General features: G+C 41.0%; 2 protein-coding genes across 22 annotated transcripts in view; one reads left to right on the top strand and one right to left on the bottom strand.

The window, feature by feature from the left end:
- Positions 1 to 14,005, top strand: part of DCAF6 (DDB1 and CUL4 associated factor 6) — a 168,535-nt gene extending 154,530 nt beyond the window's left edge. For 7 of the 11 annotated variants that reach the window (XM_027086403.1, XM_027086401.1, XM_027086404.1 and 4 more), the window contains 5 exons: positions 1,914 to 2,052; positions 3,893 to 4,049; positions 4,682 to 4,770; positions 6,688 to 6,793; positions 13,542 to 14,005. In XM_027086403.1, the coding sequence (XP_026942204.1) occupies positions 1,914 to 2,052; positions 3,893 to 4,049; positions 4,682 to 4,770; positions 6,688 to 6,793; positions 13,542 to 13,606 (556 nt within the window). In that variant the 3' untranslated portion in view covers positions 13,607 to 14,005. The remainder of the gene's footprint in view (positions 1 to 1,913; positions 2,053 to 3,892; positions 4,050 to 4,681; positions 4,771 to 6,687; positions 6,794 to 13,541) is intronic. The other 4 variants (XM_027086397.1, XM_027086396.1, XM_027086405.1 and 1 more) reach the window with 1 other exon arrangement.
- Positions 10,289 to 20,615, bottom strand: part of GPR161 (G protein-coupled receptor 161) — a 54,072-nt gene continuing 43,745 nt past the window's right edge. For 8 of the 11 annotated variants that reach the window (XR_003428568.1, XR_003428572.1, XR_003428576.1 and 5 more), the window contains 2 exons: positions 17,743 to 17,893; positions 15,306 to 15,935 (listed from right to left, as the gene is read on the bottom strand). The gene's annotated coding sequence lies outside the window, so the exon portion shown is untranslated. Of the gene's footprint in view, positions 13,099 to 14,004; positions 14,785 to 15,305; positions 15,936 to 17,742; positions 17,894 to 20,615 lie in introns of those variants that run through there. The other 3 variants (XR_003428569.1, XR_003428571.1, XR_003428570.1) reach the window with 3 other exon arrangements.

Below are 20,615 nucleotides of genomic sequence, written 5' to 3'. Positions count from 1 at the left end.
CTGCAGTGAATATATATGTGTGTGTGTGTGTGTGTGTGTGTGTGTCTGTATATATTGTGTGTATATATATATATGCATATTTGTTTTTCTACAGCATATATTTTTAAAAGATGAAATTGCTACATCAAAGCAAATATATGTTTTAAATTTTAATGGATATTATTTAGTTTCTCCTCAAAAATATATTGTACTGGAACACTAATATATTGCCAGTGGAATTATAAATTGCTGTAACCACTTTGGAAAATTGTTTGGTAGTATCTGTTAAAGCTGACCATACGCACATACCTGTGGTCCAGCAATTCCACTCCTGGATATATACTCAACAGAAATATGTACATATGTTCGCCAAAGCACTATTTCAGTAATCAAAACCTGTAAACAACCCAATGTTCACCAACAGTTGAATGGAAAAAGTAAATTATAATGTATTTATACAAAGTAGTACTCTACAGCAAAGAAGATGAATGAACTATAGCTAAATTCAACAACATGGATGAATCTTACAAATGTAATATTGAGGTAAAGAAGCTAGACACAAAATATATTTTGTATGATTCCATTTAGTTAATGTTCACAAACAGGCAAAATTAATCCATCATGTTAGGAGTCAGAATAGTGGTTTCCTATAAGGGGAACGTAATAATGGGAATGGAGCATAGAGAGACTTCTGGAATTCTATTTATCCTCTATCTCTCCTGGAATTCTATTTATTCTCTATCTCTCATACTGGTACTGGTTACATGGGGCTATTTTGCAAAAATGCATTGAGCTACACATTTATGATTTTATACCTTCCTGAATATGTGTTCTACTTCAGTCAAAAGTTTACAACAGAAGAGTGCACTTTTTTATATATAAAACTTTCAAACTCCTACCAGTAGTGCCTATTTTCCTGTATTCTTGCCACTCTGATAGATGTAAAAAAATTTTTAATCTGATAGACATACAAAAAGATCAATTTGTTTTTATTTTTATCTTAATATTAGTGAGGCTGGGCATCCTTTTGTATATTTATTAAGTCTCTTTCTTCTATAATTTCCCTATTCATGTTCTTTACTCTTTTTCTATTATAGTGTTCATTTTTCATACTGATTTGTAGACACTTTATATATTTTGGATTTTTGGTCTATTATATGGCAAAATATAATGTTTTAAATAAGAAGTTCAAACTAACAAAGTTATTCATTAACATGTGTTAGGAAAAGTTCCTTCTAATAATTAAATCAGTCTTAAAGAGTCCATTGTTCTTTATTCTCTAGTTTTGTGGCCAACTCAGTTCTTAGGAGAGTAAAATCAGCCTCATTAGCTCCAAATCTGTACTCTAATATGGAGTTCATATAGAATAGATTCTATTTGAAGGTCCTTGTTTTATTCATGTATATTAATATTGTTTTTCTTGACTAGTCTGTTCTTTGCTGAGAACAAATATCTTTAAACAAAATCTCAAAACATAAGTTTATCCACTGAAATTATATGTTAACCTTAGTTTCTTCTTCTGGTTTCTCTTTATGCCTTTACATTTCCTAATATGGAGAGGACAAATAATATTGAATAGATTTTGTTTTATTTGTAGTAAATTGCATATTAATTTTGTCTGTATTATGTTTTTATAAAACAGCCATTTAAAAAGTGTGCCGCATGCTACTTCCTTTACTCTCTCAACCAGTACCAAATTTCTAAGTGATCTCTTAACTAAAACATTTTGTTTTAGTAACTCAACTAGTCTGATGTAGTCTCACTGTTGTGTCTGCCTCTTTATGCTTTTGGTTGGGGATGCCTTATTGACATAATGTTTAGTTTAAATGTTTTCTAGACTTTACTGTATTTTAATGTTGCTCATTTTCATTCTGTAGTGGCCTGTGAATGTTTTTTACTTATTTCTGTTTTTTCTTCTAATATGTAATTTATAGACGCTCTGCTGTTGCCCGAATTCAGGAGTTCTTCAGACGGAGAAAAGAAAGAAAAGAAATGGAGGAATTGGATACCTTGAACATTCGAAGGCCACTAGTAAAGATGGTTTATAAGGGCCATCGCAACTCCAGGACAATGGTACCATATACTCATGACATTATTTGGAAGAACTGCAATTTTGTAATATGAATTTTTTTCCATAATGATTATTTTCATATATGCTAGTGTGATTCCAATATATTATTGCACCTTCACAGTTACCTCTTTACCCAAACATAGTTCTTTTCGTCCTATAATATATTGTGAAAGACCATCATTTTTTGTAAGAAAACTCTACCCTACTGAGGAACTATTGTAGAATTTTAAAAATTTTAGCTTGTACAAGTAACCATTGCTTCTTTTTTTTTGCGGTTCGCGGGCCTCTCACTGTTGTGGCCTCTCCCGTTGTGGAGCACAGGCTCCGGATACGCAGGCTCAGCGGCCATGGCTCACGGGCCCAGCCGCTCCACGGCATGTGGGATCTTCCCGGACCAGGGCACGAACCCGTGTCCCCTGCATCGGCAGGCGGACTCTCAACCACTGCGCCACCAGGGAAGTCCCCACTGCTTCTTTTTTGCTCTCTCACACTTGTTGTCTACTTTCCTAGTAGATTTTTTTAGTTCATATTAGTGCCCTTTGTTGGTTTTGGAGAGAAAGATTTGGATACATGAAATCCAGGTTCCTTGCAAAATATAGTCATATTAATGATAACTCTTTTAAAGATTGACAAGTAAAGATTTGTTTTAGTCACCTTGTCTTTCTAGACTGTAATTTCCTCATCTATGAAATAAGAATAGACCAGATGATCTCTAAGATCTTTTCAAGTTTTTATAACCCAGAAGTCTATATACGCAATGCAATATTAACTGTTTACTAAGAGAATCTTGTGAGATGATTAACATAACTGTTACTCCGAACCATTTATATCTAGAAAGTGTTCTCATATATTCATTGAGTTATCAAAAAGTATCTACAGAATCGGTTTTAATCTGCTTTCTTTAGAGTCAAGGCAAAAAGTAACTTTGGGATGGGGAAACAATTAGCTGTCTCTATAGATATCATTGGTAGTAATAATTTAATCATTCTGGAAAGCATACTCATTATTGATAGAAGTAACCAATTTATATTTCTTGCATTTTGCTGGTTAAAATTTTGAATGAAAATAATTAGGGACAGGAATGGAAAAAAAAAGAAGACAAGTAAATATAAAAGTATTCCAAGTAACAAAAAAATTCCTCCCCTCCTTTGCTTTGCCAAAAATAGCAAAGTAGCAGCTGCACTTAAAATGATTTCAAAAATTCTGATATGAAGTACAAAGAAAGATTTTTGATGGTTCATTCATGTGCATCTGCTGAAAAATTCCATCATAACCATTCTAACATATCCTTTGTCTCATTGCTTCATAAAAGTAAATATGTATTTATATCTTTCCTTCTTGATTGTGAGAGCTTCTAATAGCTAATAAAAAGATTGGTGCTTTTTGTTCTTTTGGCATAAAGCAAGATACAGGAGGGAACAATTCATTTTTTTCTATGAATTGTTTTTATTATCTTGTAAAATCGAAAATGGAACCGTTTTTGGAAAGTTCAATAACATATATATATGTTTCCATTATACTGTTCAAAACGCAGAAATCCCATTCATTCATTTAGCAGTTATTAACTCAGCACCTACTGTGTGCCAAGTACTGTTTCAGGCACTATAAATATAGCATTGAACAAAGCAAATCCCTATCTTCATGGGAGACTTTTCATTACTTACTGCCACTTTATCCCTGCTGATAAATCTCTATCATGATTTCAATATACTAGAAGATAAAGGCTCTCTTCAATTTTTTATTTTCTGAGCCAATTAACTGTTTTAACTTGAGAATAGAATAAATCTTTTTTAATAACTTTGATTTGAATTCTCTTATCATTTCCTTTTTTTTAACCCTTAGATAAAAGAAGCCAATTTCTGGGGTGCTAACTTTGTAATGAGTGGTTCTGACTGTGGCCATATCTTCATCTGGGATCGTCACACTGCTGAGCATTTAATGCTTCTGGAAGCTGATAATCACGTGGTAAACTGCCTGCAGCCACACCCGTTTGACCCAAGTAAGATGACCTTTTATAAGGCAAGGGCTAGAAATCATTAGTATAATTAATCAGCTTCAACTTTTTCCTAGTTGTTAATATAAAAATAATCCAAATTATCCTAGTAGGCAGCCACTAGGGTCAAGTATTACTATTTGGGGTTTAAAACAAAAAACACTTATAACCTGCTTTGGGCAGAAAATATGGGGAAATAGGTTAACGAGTTTATACTCCTAAGAGTGCTTCTAAGTTTTATCAGCTGTAAGAGGTTTGGCTGATTGAACTTTTCACTACTTAACCAAATTGAACCTCCAAGCCTTTTAGTCTTCACATGTCTGAATTAATTTACCAGAACAAAGGAGCATTGGCTTGTTCTTGCCTTCCATTTGAAATTGCCCATGTTTCTCATAAAAGAGCAGTAAGTAAGAAAAAAATTTGAGTGATTTCAAGATGGTCTTAAAATTGTGTTCTAGAGTAACTTTTAGGAAATCTTCAAAATAATATTCTCAGTTAACAACTAAATGTATCAGTACAATTTCCATTCTAACTCAATTTTGCTGAACATATACATACATGCATGTATACATTATAAATGTACATGAATTAGTGGCATATTTCTAAGCTTTATATTAATGTGAGCATTTTATTTCTAGTTCTAGCCTCGTCTGGCATAGATTATGACATAAAGATCTGGTCACCCCTAGAAGAGTCAAGGATTTTTAACCGAAAACTCGCCGATGAAGTAAGATTTTTATTATACTTATTATAAAACGTATGTCACTCTGTTCCTGAACTGCTGTTTGAAGAAGAATCAAAGCAGCTCATTTTGTTATTCGCTGGTAACATAAAACAAGTTAATTCATTTAATGAGGTCAAATTTTAAGAAAAAGAAAAGTCAAGAATAAAACATGCCCACAATACTAGAGAGGTAAAAATTGGAATATTATTTGGATAAGTAGAATATTGATTATTGGTAGTAACAGATATAGTATATTGTAGTTGAAGAAACATAGGGTGACTATTTGTGCTTATTGCAATGAAGAATCATTAAAAAAAAAAACACTGTGTCCTTTTAAGAAAATAGTTTTGCTATAGCTGTTCTCCATAATCATAGCCAAATAGGTAGCAGAACAAACGATTGGAGACTCTTTTCCTTTACGATTATATTTTAAGATTTCCTCAGCTTCTGAAGCTACTGTTACATCACTAGTTTTCAAACTGAGTTCTCTGAAGCTCTAGGTTTTTTACAGAATTGGAAGCAGGAAGATGGATGATATGAAAGCTAAACTCTGGGCATTTCCTTCCCAACTGCAACGAGGGTTTTCATTTTTGGGTTTCCGTATAAGATTTCTTATGAAAATAAGGATCCATTGCATTAATCAGCTACTAACTAATTGTTGAACTTCTGTGAGGAGGGGATTGCAACTAAGGTTGATACTACCCCCTCTTAAAACAATAAAATAAGAGTTCATTGCTAAAAATATTAATGAGTTGGAAAACTAGTTCTCTAGACCAAGGTTGACAGTTCACAGTGAAATTCCCACGTATACTTTTACTCATTTAATAGACATATATAAAACACTTGGTGTATGTCAGGCACAGTGCTGAATTGAAAAAGATAACCCCCTCCTTCAGAACTTAAAGACTAGTGGAAAAAACAGACATATAAACAGCTAGAATATAGTGTGCTCAGTGTCAGAGATGTACACATAGCGTTTTGGAAGCCCGTAGAAAGGAACAGCCATGCTTGCAAATGGAATAGATGGGATGGGAAGGTCTTCACAGAGGAAATAAGAATTGGACTGAGTTTCCTAGGCATACAAGGATCAAAGGAACATTTGAGACAGAAGGATCAGTGTGCTTCAAGTTGAACCACCAGTGTGCTGACACCTAGAGGACACATATGAAAGCAGCTCAGTTGGACTAAAAAGCTAGGTTGGGGCTTGGTTGTTAAGGGCCCTGTCGGGCACCCCGATGAGTTGAAAAAGTATTGTAATATCATTGGGGGACTGCTAATCAGGTTAGCATCTTTTTCTTCCTCTCATGCTTTCCTTTCTTTCTTCCTATTTTTCCTTTGCCATGACCTTTGCTTTTCCTCTTTTTTCCTTTGCCTGTGATTATACATTAGCTCCCTAGGTGTTCATGGATGTTCATTTAGTCCAATTCTTGGTACTTAAGACAAAATTCATTGGTAACTCTTATCCAAAGGTTTAGTTTTCAAGATTACTTTGCTTCAGTCAAGGTAACATTTTTCTTGAGGGACCCAAGTGACCCAGGGATAATAATTTAACACTGCTCTGTCACTAGAAGTATCAGTTCTACTAGATGGGAAAATAATAAACAGACACAAAGTAGACTGCTCTGGAAAACAAATTATAAGTAAAAGTAAATTGAATTCTTGAATGTTTTAAGTAGCCTCAAGGTTTGACCTTTGTCTTTCTGCCAGTTGAAAGAGTAGTGTTCTCTGATCTTACTCTGTCGAATGCAAGTTAAAGTAATTATTTGGTACTGAATAGCCTTAAGGTGGAAATATAGACATATATAGATACATATGAAGAATGAAATAATTCCTGCTAATTTTTTACTGTTCTCCTAATCTCTAAGGAAAAGGTACAGTTACCCTGTGATCTTTGACATGGTTATTTAACTTGCCTCATAGGTTATAACTCGAAATGAACTCATGCTGGAAGAGACTAGAAATACCATTACAGTTCCAGCCTCTTTCATGTTGAGGATGTTGGCTTCACTGAATCATATTCGAGCTGGTAAGAACTGTCAGTGTACTATTAAAATCATTATTATATTTGAAAAACATTATTATTTAAGATCTACTTTAAAGGGATTTATTTTTTAAAAAAAGGAGGACTTCCCTGGTGGTCCGTTGGTTAGGACTCCGAGCTTCCACTGCAGGGGGCATGGGTTCGATTGGTTGGGGAACTAAGATCCCGTGTGCCATGAGGCACAGCCAATAAAGTGAAGTGAAGTGAAGTAAAAAGTAAAGTAAAAGTAAAGTAAAAATTTCCTTAAATTACAAAATCAAGGCAGCTTAACTTTTTTTTTTAAACACAAGAGAAGTTTATTTCTTGCTGACATTAAGTCCTCTCAGAGGGAACAGGTGCATGGAAGGCAGCTTAACTTTTGAACGAGGAGTTCTATGAATTCTTTATCTTAGTACAGTAATTTATATCCCCATGAGCCAACTTTATTGAAAAGTGTCAAAGTGAAAAGATGAAGTCATTTGAAAATTTTATCAGCTGTGCTTTTCTTCTCAGAGTGGAAGATCATACCATAAACCTTAAGATACGTTATAGTAAGTACCCTTTAATGGTAGGTTTGGTCAAAATCAGTCACAGCCCAGACAAAAATAAATGTAACTTGTTACTACAGAGGTTGAAACAGATAGCTCAGTATGTTTTTTTCAGTATTTTTTTTGTTTTAGATGATAAACTGTGAGGTTCATTGCCACAGATACAAAATTGTGTATATTATAACTAATATTCAAGAAGGAATGGAATAACCTGTGTTCATAACAGTAGAAAATATCCAGTATCCATTATAAACAAAGTGTTTATCACTCTTCACTGATATCACAAATATCTTCATATGTTGGGTATTATTTAATAAAAACAACCACCACCATTTATGGAATACCTGTAATGTATCAGGCAATATACCAGTCATTTCACAAATTTATCCTCAGTTAGCTCCAACCCTTTACAAAGTAGATTATTATGTGACCCCAGGTCACATAACTGATAAATGGTAAAGCCTGAATTTGAAACTAGCTTCCAAGCACTTACTCCCCTTTTACCTACAAATTTCACTTTCGGGAACACATTCAAGTCATGAATAAGACACGCAGTCCTCTGGAGGACCTGATCTCAAACTGCTTTTCTAGTGCATTCTTTCCTTCTCTATCCACTCCATCCACTCTGGCCCTCTCTGAATTTTGGGGTACATCAAACTCTTTCCCACTTCAGAGGTCTTTCTAATCATGATGTCCCCTCCCATCCTCACTCTTTATTAGGAAAACTTCCATTTCAGACCTTCAGGTCTATATAAGCCGTAGATTATATATCACTTTCTCAGAGGGTGGGGAAGGGAGAGCTAAGTATTCCAGGCAAATTAAAGAGTATGTAGCATTTGTCTAAGTCCTGGAGGAGAGAGACTGTAGTACCTCTGAAGCATTGAAAGAAGCCCCTTATGTCTGTAATTAAAAGAGCTGGAGAGAAAATAACCCTCAAATTGTAAATATTAACTATTACCAGGAGAGAGTGAAAATTTCAAATAGTCAAAACAAAAAATAAACCTAAAATGTAAACAGAAAATGTTTGTAGTCCAACAAAATATTATTGTAGTACTTCTAGCCACTGTAACATCTTTTGATCTGTTTTCTTCAGTAACAATCAGTAACCTTTAAAATTCACTTGGATTTCAGATTTGAGGAGGCAGCATTTTATAGAACAAGAAAAACATTTGCTGATTATGACAACTAAAATTTACTTGTTCTTATGAAGAGTTCATCTGGTGAATGGTTCTTCCTGAGTTTTCCTACAGGAAACTAATTCTCCTTTCATTTGTGCAAGAATCTATTTTATTTTTTTCTAATAAATTTATTTATTTTTGGCTGCATTGGGTCTTCATTGCAGTGTGCGGGCTTCTCATTGCGGTGGCTTCTCTTTGTTGCGGAGCACGAGCTCTAGGTGTGTGGGCTTCAGTAGTTGCAGCATGCAGCCTCAGTAGTTGTGGCTTGTAGACTTTATAGAGTGCAGGCTCAGTAGATGTGGCGCACGGGCTTAGTTGCTCCTCGGCATGTGGGATCTTCCCGGACCAGGGCTCGAAGCCGTGTCCCCTGCATTGGCAGGTGGATTCGTAATCACTGCGCCACCAGGGAAGTCCAAGAATCTATTTTAAATAGGTGCTAATGTGTCAATGGTTTGTTAACTAATAGTTATTACCATCCTTCTTTGATTTTAGAATTAGATGTTTTATAATATAAAGGTTCCCTTTCTTCTATTTCTTTTTGTCAGCAGTCAAGGTTTAGTCAACTTAACTCACCCTCTTGTTTCTCTTAGGTAAAAGACTAGTTAGAAAAAGGTACCCAAGAGTTTGTATTTCTGCTGCTTTTATCCTTAAGATGTCTAGTTATTTGATGAGTCAACTACTCCTTTCCTCTCCTTCCCTTCATTGTCCTGTATTCCAAGTACAGTAATGTCTGCGTATTCAAGGAGAGTTAGTAATAGACTTTGATCATGGAAGCACAATCTAGCCACAGAATATTTCAGCCTTTCCATTACTCCACAAGGCTTCCTGGGAAATCAGCTCCTTCCTGCTTAAGCTGTGATTTTTAATGAAGTGTGCACTTTAAATCCCCCTTTTAAAACTACAAATACCTGGTTCCTATCCATGAAAGATTCTCATTCACTTCGTCTGAAGAGGGTTTGAGCTCCTGCATTTTAAAAAAGCAACCAAAATTATTCTCATGAATGCTGTACTAAAGACTTTTAGTCTAGGCAACTTCTTGAGAGAGAAAGGCAGTTCTGAGATTCCTAGAAGTTTTGACAGGCTTTGGAGAGATGGTGTGTGAACCATTCTAATCTTTTCTAAAATATGTTAGAATCTGAGCAATTTACTCCCCTCCTTAAAATTCTCCTGGGCCTCCTCATGCTCTTAGGATAGAGTCCAAATATGTTAATATGGTTTATAAAACCCTGAAGCATCCCTTCATACCTCTGGACCTTGGCACACGTACATCTAGCTCGCCACAGTGTTCTCCACGATGGATCTATAGAGCGTAACATCATATTGAGCTCACAGGCACTTACGCAGTCATACACAGATTCACTCCATCAATTATGGTAGCTTTACTCCAGAATAGAATCCATATTCATCTACCTTGGTCTCCCTGCTTCTGCTCTCGCCTTCATACAATCTGATTTCCACAGCACAGAGGGAGCTTTTTAAAACATGGGTCAGGGACTTCCCTGGTGGCGCAGTGGTTAAGAATCTGCCTGCCAGTGCAGGGGACACGGGTTCGGTCCCTGGTCCAGGAAGATCCCACGTGCCGCGGAGCAACTAAGCCTGTGCGCCACAACTACTAAGCCTGCGCTCTAGAGCCCGCAAGCCACAACTACTGAAGCCCACACGCCCTAGAGCCCAGGGGCTGCAACTGCTGAGCCCACATGCTGCAGCTACCGAAGCCCGCAATCCTCGAGCCCGTGCTCCGCAACAAGAAGCAGCCACCGCAATGAGAAACCCACTCACCGCAACTAGAGAAAGCCCGCACACAGCAACGAAGACCCAACACAGCCAAAAATAAAACTAAAACGTGGGTCAGTAAACTTTTTCTTTAAACGGCCAGACAGTAAATAGGCTTTGTGGGCTATGTGGTTTCTGTTGCAGCTACTCATTTCTGACATTGTGGTGCAAAAGCAGCCATAGATAATATGTAGATCAAGGGCATGGCTCTACTTTAATGAAACTTTATTTACAGAAATAGGCTGTGGGAGGATTTGCACAGGGGCCATAGTTTGCTGACCCATTTTTTAAAAATATACATTAGGTTATGTCACCCTTGCTTAAAATTCTCAGGGACTCCCCAGCTGCTTTTAAAACCCAGACTTCATACGCTGATCTACATGACCTAGACCTGCCAGCCACTGAGTCGACACATTCCAGTTTTCTCCTCGCCCACTACATTTCAGCCATAAATGGCTACTTTCCTCCTCAGATTCATCAAGCTTGTTAGCATATTTAGGACCTTTTCACTGGCTGTTCCCTCTGCCTTTTAGGCAACTTCGTCCAACTTCACTAATAATTGAACATACAATTGAGGTCTCAGCTCCAGTGTTACCTCCTTAGAAAAGTCTTCCCTAGTCGCCCAGTGTGAAGTTGTTTCATGTGCCTTCTCACACCCTCCTTCTCATTCAGTCACTCTCTGGTCATTGCCTATTTCATCAAGTACTTATTCTAACTTCATTTCTTTATTTTTGTCTTGCTACACAGATTAAAGGAGAAAAATACCTTTCTTATTTTCTGTTTTTCTCCTCTAGAAAGTGAGCTCATTAAGACCAGAGACCTAGTTTGTCTTATTCAGAGCTGGATAGCTAGCTTCTAGAACAGTGCCTAGCATATAATAGTGTTTCGTGAATGAATGGGTGAACAAATGAATGAACTTCTAGTATCAAATCTTCAGCTAACGATGAGTCTTGTATTGACTCTGTTTTGTTGGAACACAGGTTTCCTTGGGGTATTTTTTTCATATCTCCCTTGTCCCCTCCCCACACCCCCAGCAAACTTAATATCTCTTCATGATCTTATCTTTTCCGATCAAAAATAATTTCTTGAAGAAATATTTCTAACAGAGAATTACAGGAACCTTTCCACAAATGTAAACCTTACCTACAGGAGCAGTTTGGTGTTGTCAACTTTTGAAAACAGTGGATACAGAAGTGATTATTTCTAGTTTTCATTTAAAAGAACACAGTGTTCTCAGATCTCCGTGGTCTGTAATTACCAGCCAGAGATTTGTGAAAGTGTGGAACTGCTTATCAGTTTTCCTACCTCAGTAGCACTTTGTGGACAAAAAGATTTCATTTAATTTATTCTTAGAAATTGGGTTTCTATTCTGAGACATGACTCGGCAGCAGTTACGTGAGAAGGATTTGAGAAACGGACAGCTGTTCTGCCCTCTTCCTCATTCCACAAGCCACTGTCAGTTACCGTGTGACCCGTATGAGACTCCATGGGCCCTCCCTCGCCTTCTTGTCACTTGCTTTGGACTCTGCAGAATTCTAATGTCTGCTGTAAACTGCTTGATTTGAAGGCTGTGACATTTCCTCCTTCCCCTCCATTTCCCCCTCTTCATTCGTAAGTGTGACAACCAGAAAGAATTTGGGCCACCCTACACATTCTGAAATAGGCTGATAGTGCTTCCTCAGTCTCCAGTAATATGACAGAATAGGTTTGTTGAATGTACTCAGTTGTTGTATCCTATTCACGATACTATGGTTAAGCAGAATAGCAACTTCATGTTTTTTCCTCTCATGAAAGTATATCATCCAATAAAGAGTGTAATCTCTTTTATACTAACATCCCTTAGGTAGCCTTTTATTGATCAGAAAGTCTTCCACTGTGTTTAGATTCCTTAGTGACCTGTGAAGGTCTGTCATCATCTTATTTTGTTCATTTATTTTACAAATGTGTATTGAACACTTATTATATAATAACAGCTGAAATTTGTATAATTCAGGTTACAAATCATACACACATACATTATCTCATTAGTTTGACATTGAAATGGAGTTGGTGTAGAGGGGATTTAATCTAATTCACTTGGACAATTAAACATACAATCCCTTCTGTATACTGGTGTTGTTGACTTAGAATCCAATGGGAGTGTTTAAGCCTCTGTAGATAATAAAATCTCAGGATTCCGTTTTCTCTGGGTGTTGACAGTGGGACGGAACTGTTTCCCCGTGTCTAAGCCTTTTTTCCCCCAGCTTACCCTGGAGAAATCTTTCTGTGATAGAAAGGGTTCCATGCTAGTGGTGGTAGTGATTCGGTACTGTTGCCTTCTTTACATACCCTAACGTAATATATCTTATCTTAGTAAAACTGACGTTCATTTATTTGATAAACCTTCATTGAACCTCTCGTACTAGACCCTTAGGACATAAAAGAAATAACTACCACCTTCCCAGGAGCTCACAGTCTAGTCTGTAAGAAGACAGGCAAACAAGCTATTACTGTAATTATTACACGATACACACAGAATATTCTGGAGTGTGAAGGAAGGAGTTCATAATTCTGCAGGTTGGGTATTTGAAAAAGTCTGGGGGAAGTTTCACACAGGGAATAATAGTCGTATCGAGATGAGTAAGCAGAACCATTACAGCTGAAGAACTGGGTGAAGGTGTCCCAAGCAGAGGAACAGCAAGTGTAAATCATGGAACTTGAGAGGACGTGCCGTGCTCACTCGCCGGGCTGTAATTGTACACTCCCTTGAGTGTTCAGTCTAGATAAGCTCCTTGATGACAGAGACTGTGACTGTTTTGGTCACCATTGTATCCTGGAACATAGCAGATATTTAAGAAATGTTTTTATAAACAAATACACAGATCCTCAAGAACGATCACCAAATTCTCTCGCACAGCTTGCCTCTCACTCCCCTTGGTGACACCTGATACACCTCCTAGGGCTCCCAGGCTCCCAGGAGCACAGTTTGAAATCATTGCAGTAGACCACAGTAGATCAAGATCTTTAGGGTTTTTTCTTTGTACTTTTTATATCTTTGGAATTACATGAATATTCAAAGTTGAGAGTGCTGTGTTTCCTTTACTCTTTGTCTCCAGAGGCAAAAATAACTTTTCTACACACAGCTGTGAACTGATTTTTACATGATGATGTGCTGAATTATATACATTTTAATCAGTTTTGAATAAAAGGCATTGAAACTTATTTTAATTGTAATAATAAAGGTATTTCGTTTTGTCTCATATCTGTGTCTTCCAGACCGGTTGGAGAGTGACAGATCAGAAGGCTCCGGTCAGGAGAATGAAAATGAGGATGAGGAATAATCAGCTCTTATTGGCAAGCACTTAGATGTTCGGAAATTTGTATAAGACATTTATATTTTTTTCTTTACAGAGCTTCAGTGCAATTTTAAGGTTGTGGTTTTTTGGAGTTTTTCCCTTTTGGGGGGATGACCTAACATTGGTTTGGAATGATTGTGTGCATGAATTTGGGAGTGTGTGTAAAACAAAACTAGCGAAATGTTTTAAAAACTTTTTGCCATGTATGAGGAGTGCTAGAAAATGCAAAGTGCAATATTTTCCCTAACCTTCAAATGTGGGAGCTTGGATCATTGTTGAAGAGTAATTTTCATTATAGTGAAAATGTTGGTTCAAATAAATTTCTACACTTGCCATTTGCATGTTTGTTGCTTTCTAATTAAAGAAGTTGGTTGTTTTAAGATATCCTGACTTTGACTATTTAATGCCTTGATACCTTGACCCACGTTTTCCAAATCTTTTCTTGTAACCTAAGATTGTCTTTCTCTGTTCTTTTCTAGATTAAATAACCTTTTCAGTTTTGACTTCTGTGTGACAGAATCACACAGAAGAGCTTTTTTTCATTTCTCCTTTCAAAGTACTTTATCTCCACCCCCAATCATCATCTCTCACGATCAGTGGTCCCTCATTACCTGAGTTCAGGGGTCAGGCTATGAGCAATCCCAGAGCATCATGGATACTCACACACCATATTAGCACAAGCCAGTTCTGAGAGCTCTGGCTTCTAGCCTTCCTTTCTCCAACTTCTAGGTTTCAACTGAAAGTGCTGACCATCCAGTCTTCTAATTCCTGGTCTTCCTCCTCTCTGGTGTCCACCTTCACTCGACTTAAGCCATCCACACCCAGGTCTGTGTCTTACAGGTTACGACTTGAAGCTGCACCTGCAGACTTAACCCTTCAGCCATCCTCTCTCCTGTCTCCTAAACTGTCATGCCCACTCTCATTGGGCCATGAACAGACTCACAGGTGTGGCCAGGCAAAGCATCCTTCTCCCGTGTGGAGACCAGGGATGGCTCCTCCCCGGAACGTGGCTGCAAGCCCAAGGACACCTGATGCTGAGAGAAGACAGATTGGCTTTCTGGAGAGAGGAAAAATAACTCTAGTTGGCTCGGTAACTTCAGGTGGACTTCAACATCTAGCTCTTAGCCTGGGCAGGACGCCTATGTCTCCATATTAGGAATACGCTGAATGGTCAAAGGGAAAGAAAGGAGTGAGTTAGAAGTTTAGCCAAACAGGGCAAAGGCATGATTTCCAAAAAGTGCCAGGTCTCAGTTTCTGGTACCCAAATAGTTATGTGATCTGCTCAAGCCATGTGACTTCTTTGGGCTTCTGTTTCCTCCTCCCTCAGATAGAGTGTCATATTTGCACCACCTATGTCCCAGGGGCTGTGTTAGGACCCCACGAGAGGTTGAAGGGTTTACAGAATAACTGAAAAGACTACTGCGGCGCATAATATGACACTACAGAGGGATTATGCTATAGAGAAGTGCTGGAAAACCGACAGCCCAGACTGCAGTACTCAGTGGGGTCAAGGGTGACTCTGGCAGGAAGAGCAAGAGGAGAAAATCAATGGCGTTTGTTCACTCTGGCGCAGGATGTCGATAGTGGAGGAGGCTGAGCAGGTGGGAGTGGGGGGATTCTGAACTTTTTGCTCAGTTTTGCTGGGAACCTAAAACTGCTCTAAAACTGCTTTTTTTTTTTAAAAAAAACCCAAACATTACAAAGTGGTATTTGTCCAAGGAATCAGGCGCCCTGCCTTTAGCGATTTTGTAGTTTTGGTGTTATATGTTATGAAGGAGCAGGGCAGGCCAGACAAGCAGTCAAGGAGGCAGCTAGGAGAGAAGACATTCTACAGAGGCAGAGTTCACGAGTCCTGGCCGCTTCCATGGTCCAGTGTTTGTTGCAGGGGAGACAGCGGACCCCAGGGCTCACTTACCCACTTAGAAAAGGAATGCGGCTTTAGTGGTGGCAGATGTTGGGTCAGACAGAGGTGGTGGGCTCTGTGCCTTGAGGCTGTTCCAAGTCTCTGATAATCTACCACCCGCCCTTTGACTTCGGTTATGGGATGGACATATCGAGAGACCGCACTGCTATTCATTAAACCTCCTTTAGAACTCTGAGTTAACAGTGTTTGTTTGTTGTCTCTTTCTTGGTCACTTCCACGCCACTTAACGATATTCCACGAAGCTAATTTTCTTGCGGGAATTCATGAAAAACACATGGATGGATGTACCCAGGCGACTGTGGTATGGACTGTGCAACAGTTGGCCCCTTCCTGCTCAGTCTCCTTCCTCTCTTTAGCCCACGGGAAGGGAGGCTGGAGACAGAGACAAGTCTGTGGAAAACAGGGGTGGGGGTAAAGGGGGAGACACCCGAAAAAGTCCACAAACTCAAGCACAAGTTCACAATTTGCACAGCCCTACACAGACCAAAACCCAGATATTTAATCAGGTAAACAAAACTATTCTAAGTACACTCTTACTTTTTGATAAATATTGGTTTATAATAATCCTAAGCATTTTTTAATCTTAAAAATAAGCGTCCAAAAACTTCAAGTGAACTATATTTTAGGATCAGCTGGTCTTTATCTTGAAGGTTGGTTTTGAACCACCTTTGCATCCAGGGGTCCCTTATCAGAACACAGCATAGGGCTCTGTCCCTTAAGCATGTCCACGTCACTGACAGACCTATTTCCAGCCAGACAGGCTCTTTCCCCTGGCCGCCGGCCCGGGCCTGTGATCCTCCCTAGGACTGTCTTTTCCTTTGGGAGGGTCAGACTCACCAATGATTAGTGATACTTCAAGATGGTGGTGTCAAAAGGAAAAACAGGGCTTTCCTGGTGGCGCAGTGGTTGAGAGTCCGCCTGCCGATGCAGAGGACATGGGTTCGTGCCCGTCCGGGAAGATCCCATGTGCCGCAGAGCGGCTGGGCCCGTGAGCCATGGCCGCTGAGCCTGCGCGTCCGGAGCCTGTGCTCCACAGCGGGAGAGGCCACAGCAGTGAGAGGCCCGCGTACCGCAAAAAAAAAAAAAAAAAAAAAAGGAAAAACAGAAGTGGCTTTTAATTCTTAAGCTGTTAATACTGCTCAGGAAAATGCTTTCTGAGGGAAATGAACACAGCTTTGCGTACTTTGTTCTCCTAAAAATAACAGTGAGCAGAACTGTGCTCTTGGTAATCTTATGCAGATTTGAGTTTGTGCTTTGAATTCTTTCCAGTGAATCCAGCCACCTTAGGCCTGCAGTTTTTTATAGGTCTGGCAAGCAGATATTCCAGTCTCCCAAACTCCTTGCTTTACAATGGTCCTACCTACCCAGTAAAGCCCTACTGGCCTTCTAATAATGATGACTGTTAACTATCCGTCATCCTCCTCGAGCTGCAAAGCTGGCTCTTTCCTTCTCTCAGTCACATGGCCAAGACCTGGCGTTTCAGCCCCCACCCTGGCTTAATCTCCTTTGAGACCTCGGACAACTCCCTTCACCTCCCTAGGCCTCCTTGGATTCTGTGTGTGCCCCTCCCCAACCCAGAAGGACGGTCCGGCTCTGCCCCCTCCTGTAGTCACATACGACTGTGCTCACAGCCGTTTTCCTTTGCTTCAGGGTGAAAAATGTGATTTCCCTTCACTCTCCCACGGAATTCACCTGGGGTTCTGTGTACACTGTGGGTGGCAGCATGGACTCCTGCCCCTGCGCTGCCTCTTCCCTCAGGGGCTCGGAGACTCAGAGAATCTGAACCCCAAAGCCAAGGCCAAGCAGTCACTGTCACTGCAGGATGGGGCTGCCCTGAGACTCCAGGTCACATCTCAGGGAGAGCATCCCTTCTGGGCTGTAAGGGAGCTCAAAGCTGAGCTTGTGCTTTGATTCCAGATGTCACAGCAGCCTGGGGCTCTACCATCTTCGATAGCCAGTAACAGAAAAGCTCAGTTTCGCCCCTTCAGATCTCCTGAATCCCAAGTGCCACTTAGCCTTTACCCCCTCCTCTCTATCGTCTTCTCCTTTCTCACCACATCCCTTCATGCTGTACGGCAGACGTGACGATTCCTACGGCAACAACCTTCAACACCTCTTATCTAGGATAACGGGTTATCTTTTTAAGATTCTCACTTCTTATCACCAGAGCCCTGTAAAACGAGAATAATACACCCACCTGCAGAGTGGAGAAGAAACAGCAGGGGTTCAGCATCCGCTATGCCCCAGGCACTGTGCTGGATGCTCTAATCCACATAATCAGAGGGCCCCCTGGAGTCTGTGTCCCCACATAGAAACAGAATACAAAGTTCATTTTATAGATGAGGAAACTGCAATACAGAAAGATTGAGTAATTAGCCCAAGGACACCTTACTCAGAAGCAGCAGCGTGGAATCCGAACCCAGAACGTCCCATACCAAAGCCTGCACTATCCCCACTGTATCATTTGCAGTGAGATAAAGCATTTGGAAGTGCCCAACTAATGCCTAGCACATAACATGTCTTAACAGGTCAGGCACACAGTAGGCACTTACTCTGTGCTAGTTCCCTGTCTCATCCTTTTGTAGCTGCATCACCTTCACAGTTCCTTCCAGACGGGAGACGGCTGGGGCTCAAGGCTGAACCCTTGTCGTGAGTATATCCCGTGGTCCATCCGCAGACCTGTCTCTAATCTGCAAGTATTTCAGGGACCCACTATCAGGATAGACAAAATACTCATCTAGTTAAATCTGAACAGGCCAGTAAAGTCTCTCACTGTATCAAAGCGCTTTTCCTCCCTCTCCTGTCCACTCCACACTACCTTGGCCTATTGCAAACACTTGAGTTAGTCTCGCCGTTCACTCAGAGACTACCCAGCAGCTCCTTAAATGAGAATCAAAGAACATTAGCACCAGATGGCCCTCGTCTTAACATTCCTCAACCCCGTTTCTACAGCAGTGATTTGCTTAAGCTCACACAGCTGAGCACTGGCAGTACCTGCAACCCCGAATGGGGTCACACTTGTAAGCAAGCTAGCTGGGTGGTCCTTTAAAGGCCGAGGACTGCAGCGGAGACCAGGAGCTCGGAGTAGGTGCTCGAAGCCAGAAGCAAACGAGCCTTCAGCTTTACCCTTAGCTCTTCCCGGTGGGGAACTGCCAGCGGCATCACAGCCACACTGCTGCCACCTAGTGTCGAAGGCCCTGAACTCCAGTCTCGGTGCGTCTGGCCTGGGAAAAGGCTAGGGATTGAGCTGTGTGCTCGGCGGCGTGGGACTCCAGTGCCTTCTGGGTCACACTAGCCCCCAAACCTGGTATCTGGGGTATAGCACTCGGGGGGACCCGGTCAAGTGGCAATCTCTATGAAAGAAGCAGAGATGGGCAACAGTCCTAAACGTGGTCCTGTCAAAACCAGAAGATGCAGGACTGAGGTTTTGACGTGAACAAGTGGCCAAGTGTCCCACCTGCCACTGTCCACGTGGCCCCCTCAGGAAGTCCTCAGGCTGCCACTGCACAGCAGAATAAAGCATTATAATGGGCCTGGGTTCAGCGGGGGCAGTTGGGGTTCTGCACTAAGGACAGGGGTCCTCAAAAATCCTCTCAGAAACGTCAGAGCATGTGGGGATTATGTCCTCGCCCTCTCCCCCATCCACCTCCTTTTGCTCTCCTTTCTCTCGCTTAGGCTGAATCAAGGAAAATCTGAATTCATGAATATGGAAAATATGGTTCCAGCTGCCAGACATCCTCCAAGGCTTGGCTCAAACAGTCACCTCCTACATGGTGCTACCCCTAACTCCTTCTAATCGGAAATATTCACCTCCCTCTGGAGCCCACAGTTCTTTCTATAATCATTCATGGACTTTGCAATTTATTAGCCTCAGTCTCTCCCAGGTCTCTCCCTATATTAGAGTGAACACGCTTTAGTGTTAGTACTCACAGAGCCTAGCTTGGTGCCTTGCACACGCTGGAGGTGCAGTGTCTGGTAGATGAATAAATAAATGGACCTCGGTAGAAAAGAGGAAACGCACAGAATGCTTTCAGGAAGTGCAGTATTGCTAGATTGGCTTAGATTAAATCCTAGTGTATCTAAGCTAGTTTGGGATCAGCCAGTGAGGACTTGGAGGCCGGGAGATGTCTCAGGACTCTCTCCCTAGAGCCCAGCTAAGTACAGTCCAGGGGAAGCACTCTCCAGCCCCTGGGTTGCAAGTCACTTTGCGGCACTCAAAATGCCCTAAGGGGTGGGGGAGGGGTGGCATCGTGGGCTATTCCAACCTAGAGGTAAAGGTCCCTGCCCTGTTCCACCTTGGTGCGTACTAGAAGCTCAGAAGTATGGTCCCTTTAGAAACTAGACAAGGACCAGTGCTAGGAAAAAATACATGCAGAAAACATAAAATGCCCTCAGGTTCCGGAATGCCACCCAGTAGTGACAGCAGAGTCTGACTGATCTGCACATCTCATCGGCAGAACCCAAGGGTGAAACCACCTTCTGATCCTTCCCACTCCCATCCAGAATGCAGACCCGTGGCTGGCACCCGGCTGACCCACAGGAGTTGCTGATGAGTTTGATCACCGTGAAGGTAGCAGCCCCCAGGTCTCAGGAAGTCTTCTGTAAATTGCAGACCAGGGGACCAGCCAACCACTGGGTCTCTGCCACGCAGCAAAGAGACACTGCCTCACTGAGAGCTAGCTAGACCCCAATGGAACGCCACAAACGTGATTCCCTTTCTGGGATGGCTGCCTCATAGCAGACGCAGGTAGATCTCCTCAGAATGTACCCTCTGCTGACCCCCCGGAATTCTGAAGGCGGGGAAAGGCCTGCACTTGGCTGACCTAATCGCCCAAGCTGAAGGGCAGGCACAGGTGGTTCACGTCACCACAGCCACCGCTCCAAGCCCACACATGTAACGGCCATCCCAACTCCAAGGGAGAGAGATCTAACATACAAGCCACAATGCGTGGCCCACTTCCGCCTCTGCCCCCATTTATGTGTCTTGCCGGCTGGCATCCTGTCAGAACTGTGCTCTAGACACATCGGATCAGCCCACGTACCCGGGCTTGCAGCAGTGCTTCACATGCT

Source organism: Aethalodelphis obliquidens, unplaced genomic scaffold, assembly GCF_003676395.1.
Source record: "Aethalodelphis obliquidens isolate GAN/ISIS:26980383/991018 unplaced genomic scaffold, ASM367639v1 scaffold55, whole genome shotgun sequence".
Taxonomy (NCBI): Eukaryota; Metazoa; Chordata; class Mammalia; order Artiodactyla; family Delphinidae; genus Aethalodelphis; species Aethalodelphis obliquidens.
The sequence above is the reverse complement of the archived record's forward strand: the minus strand, read 5'-3'. Positions and strand labels throughout refer to the sequence as shown.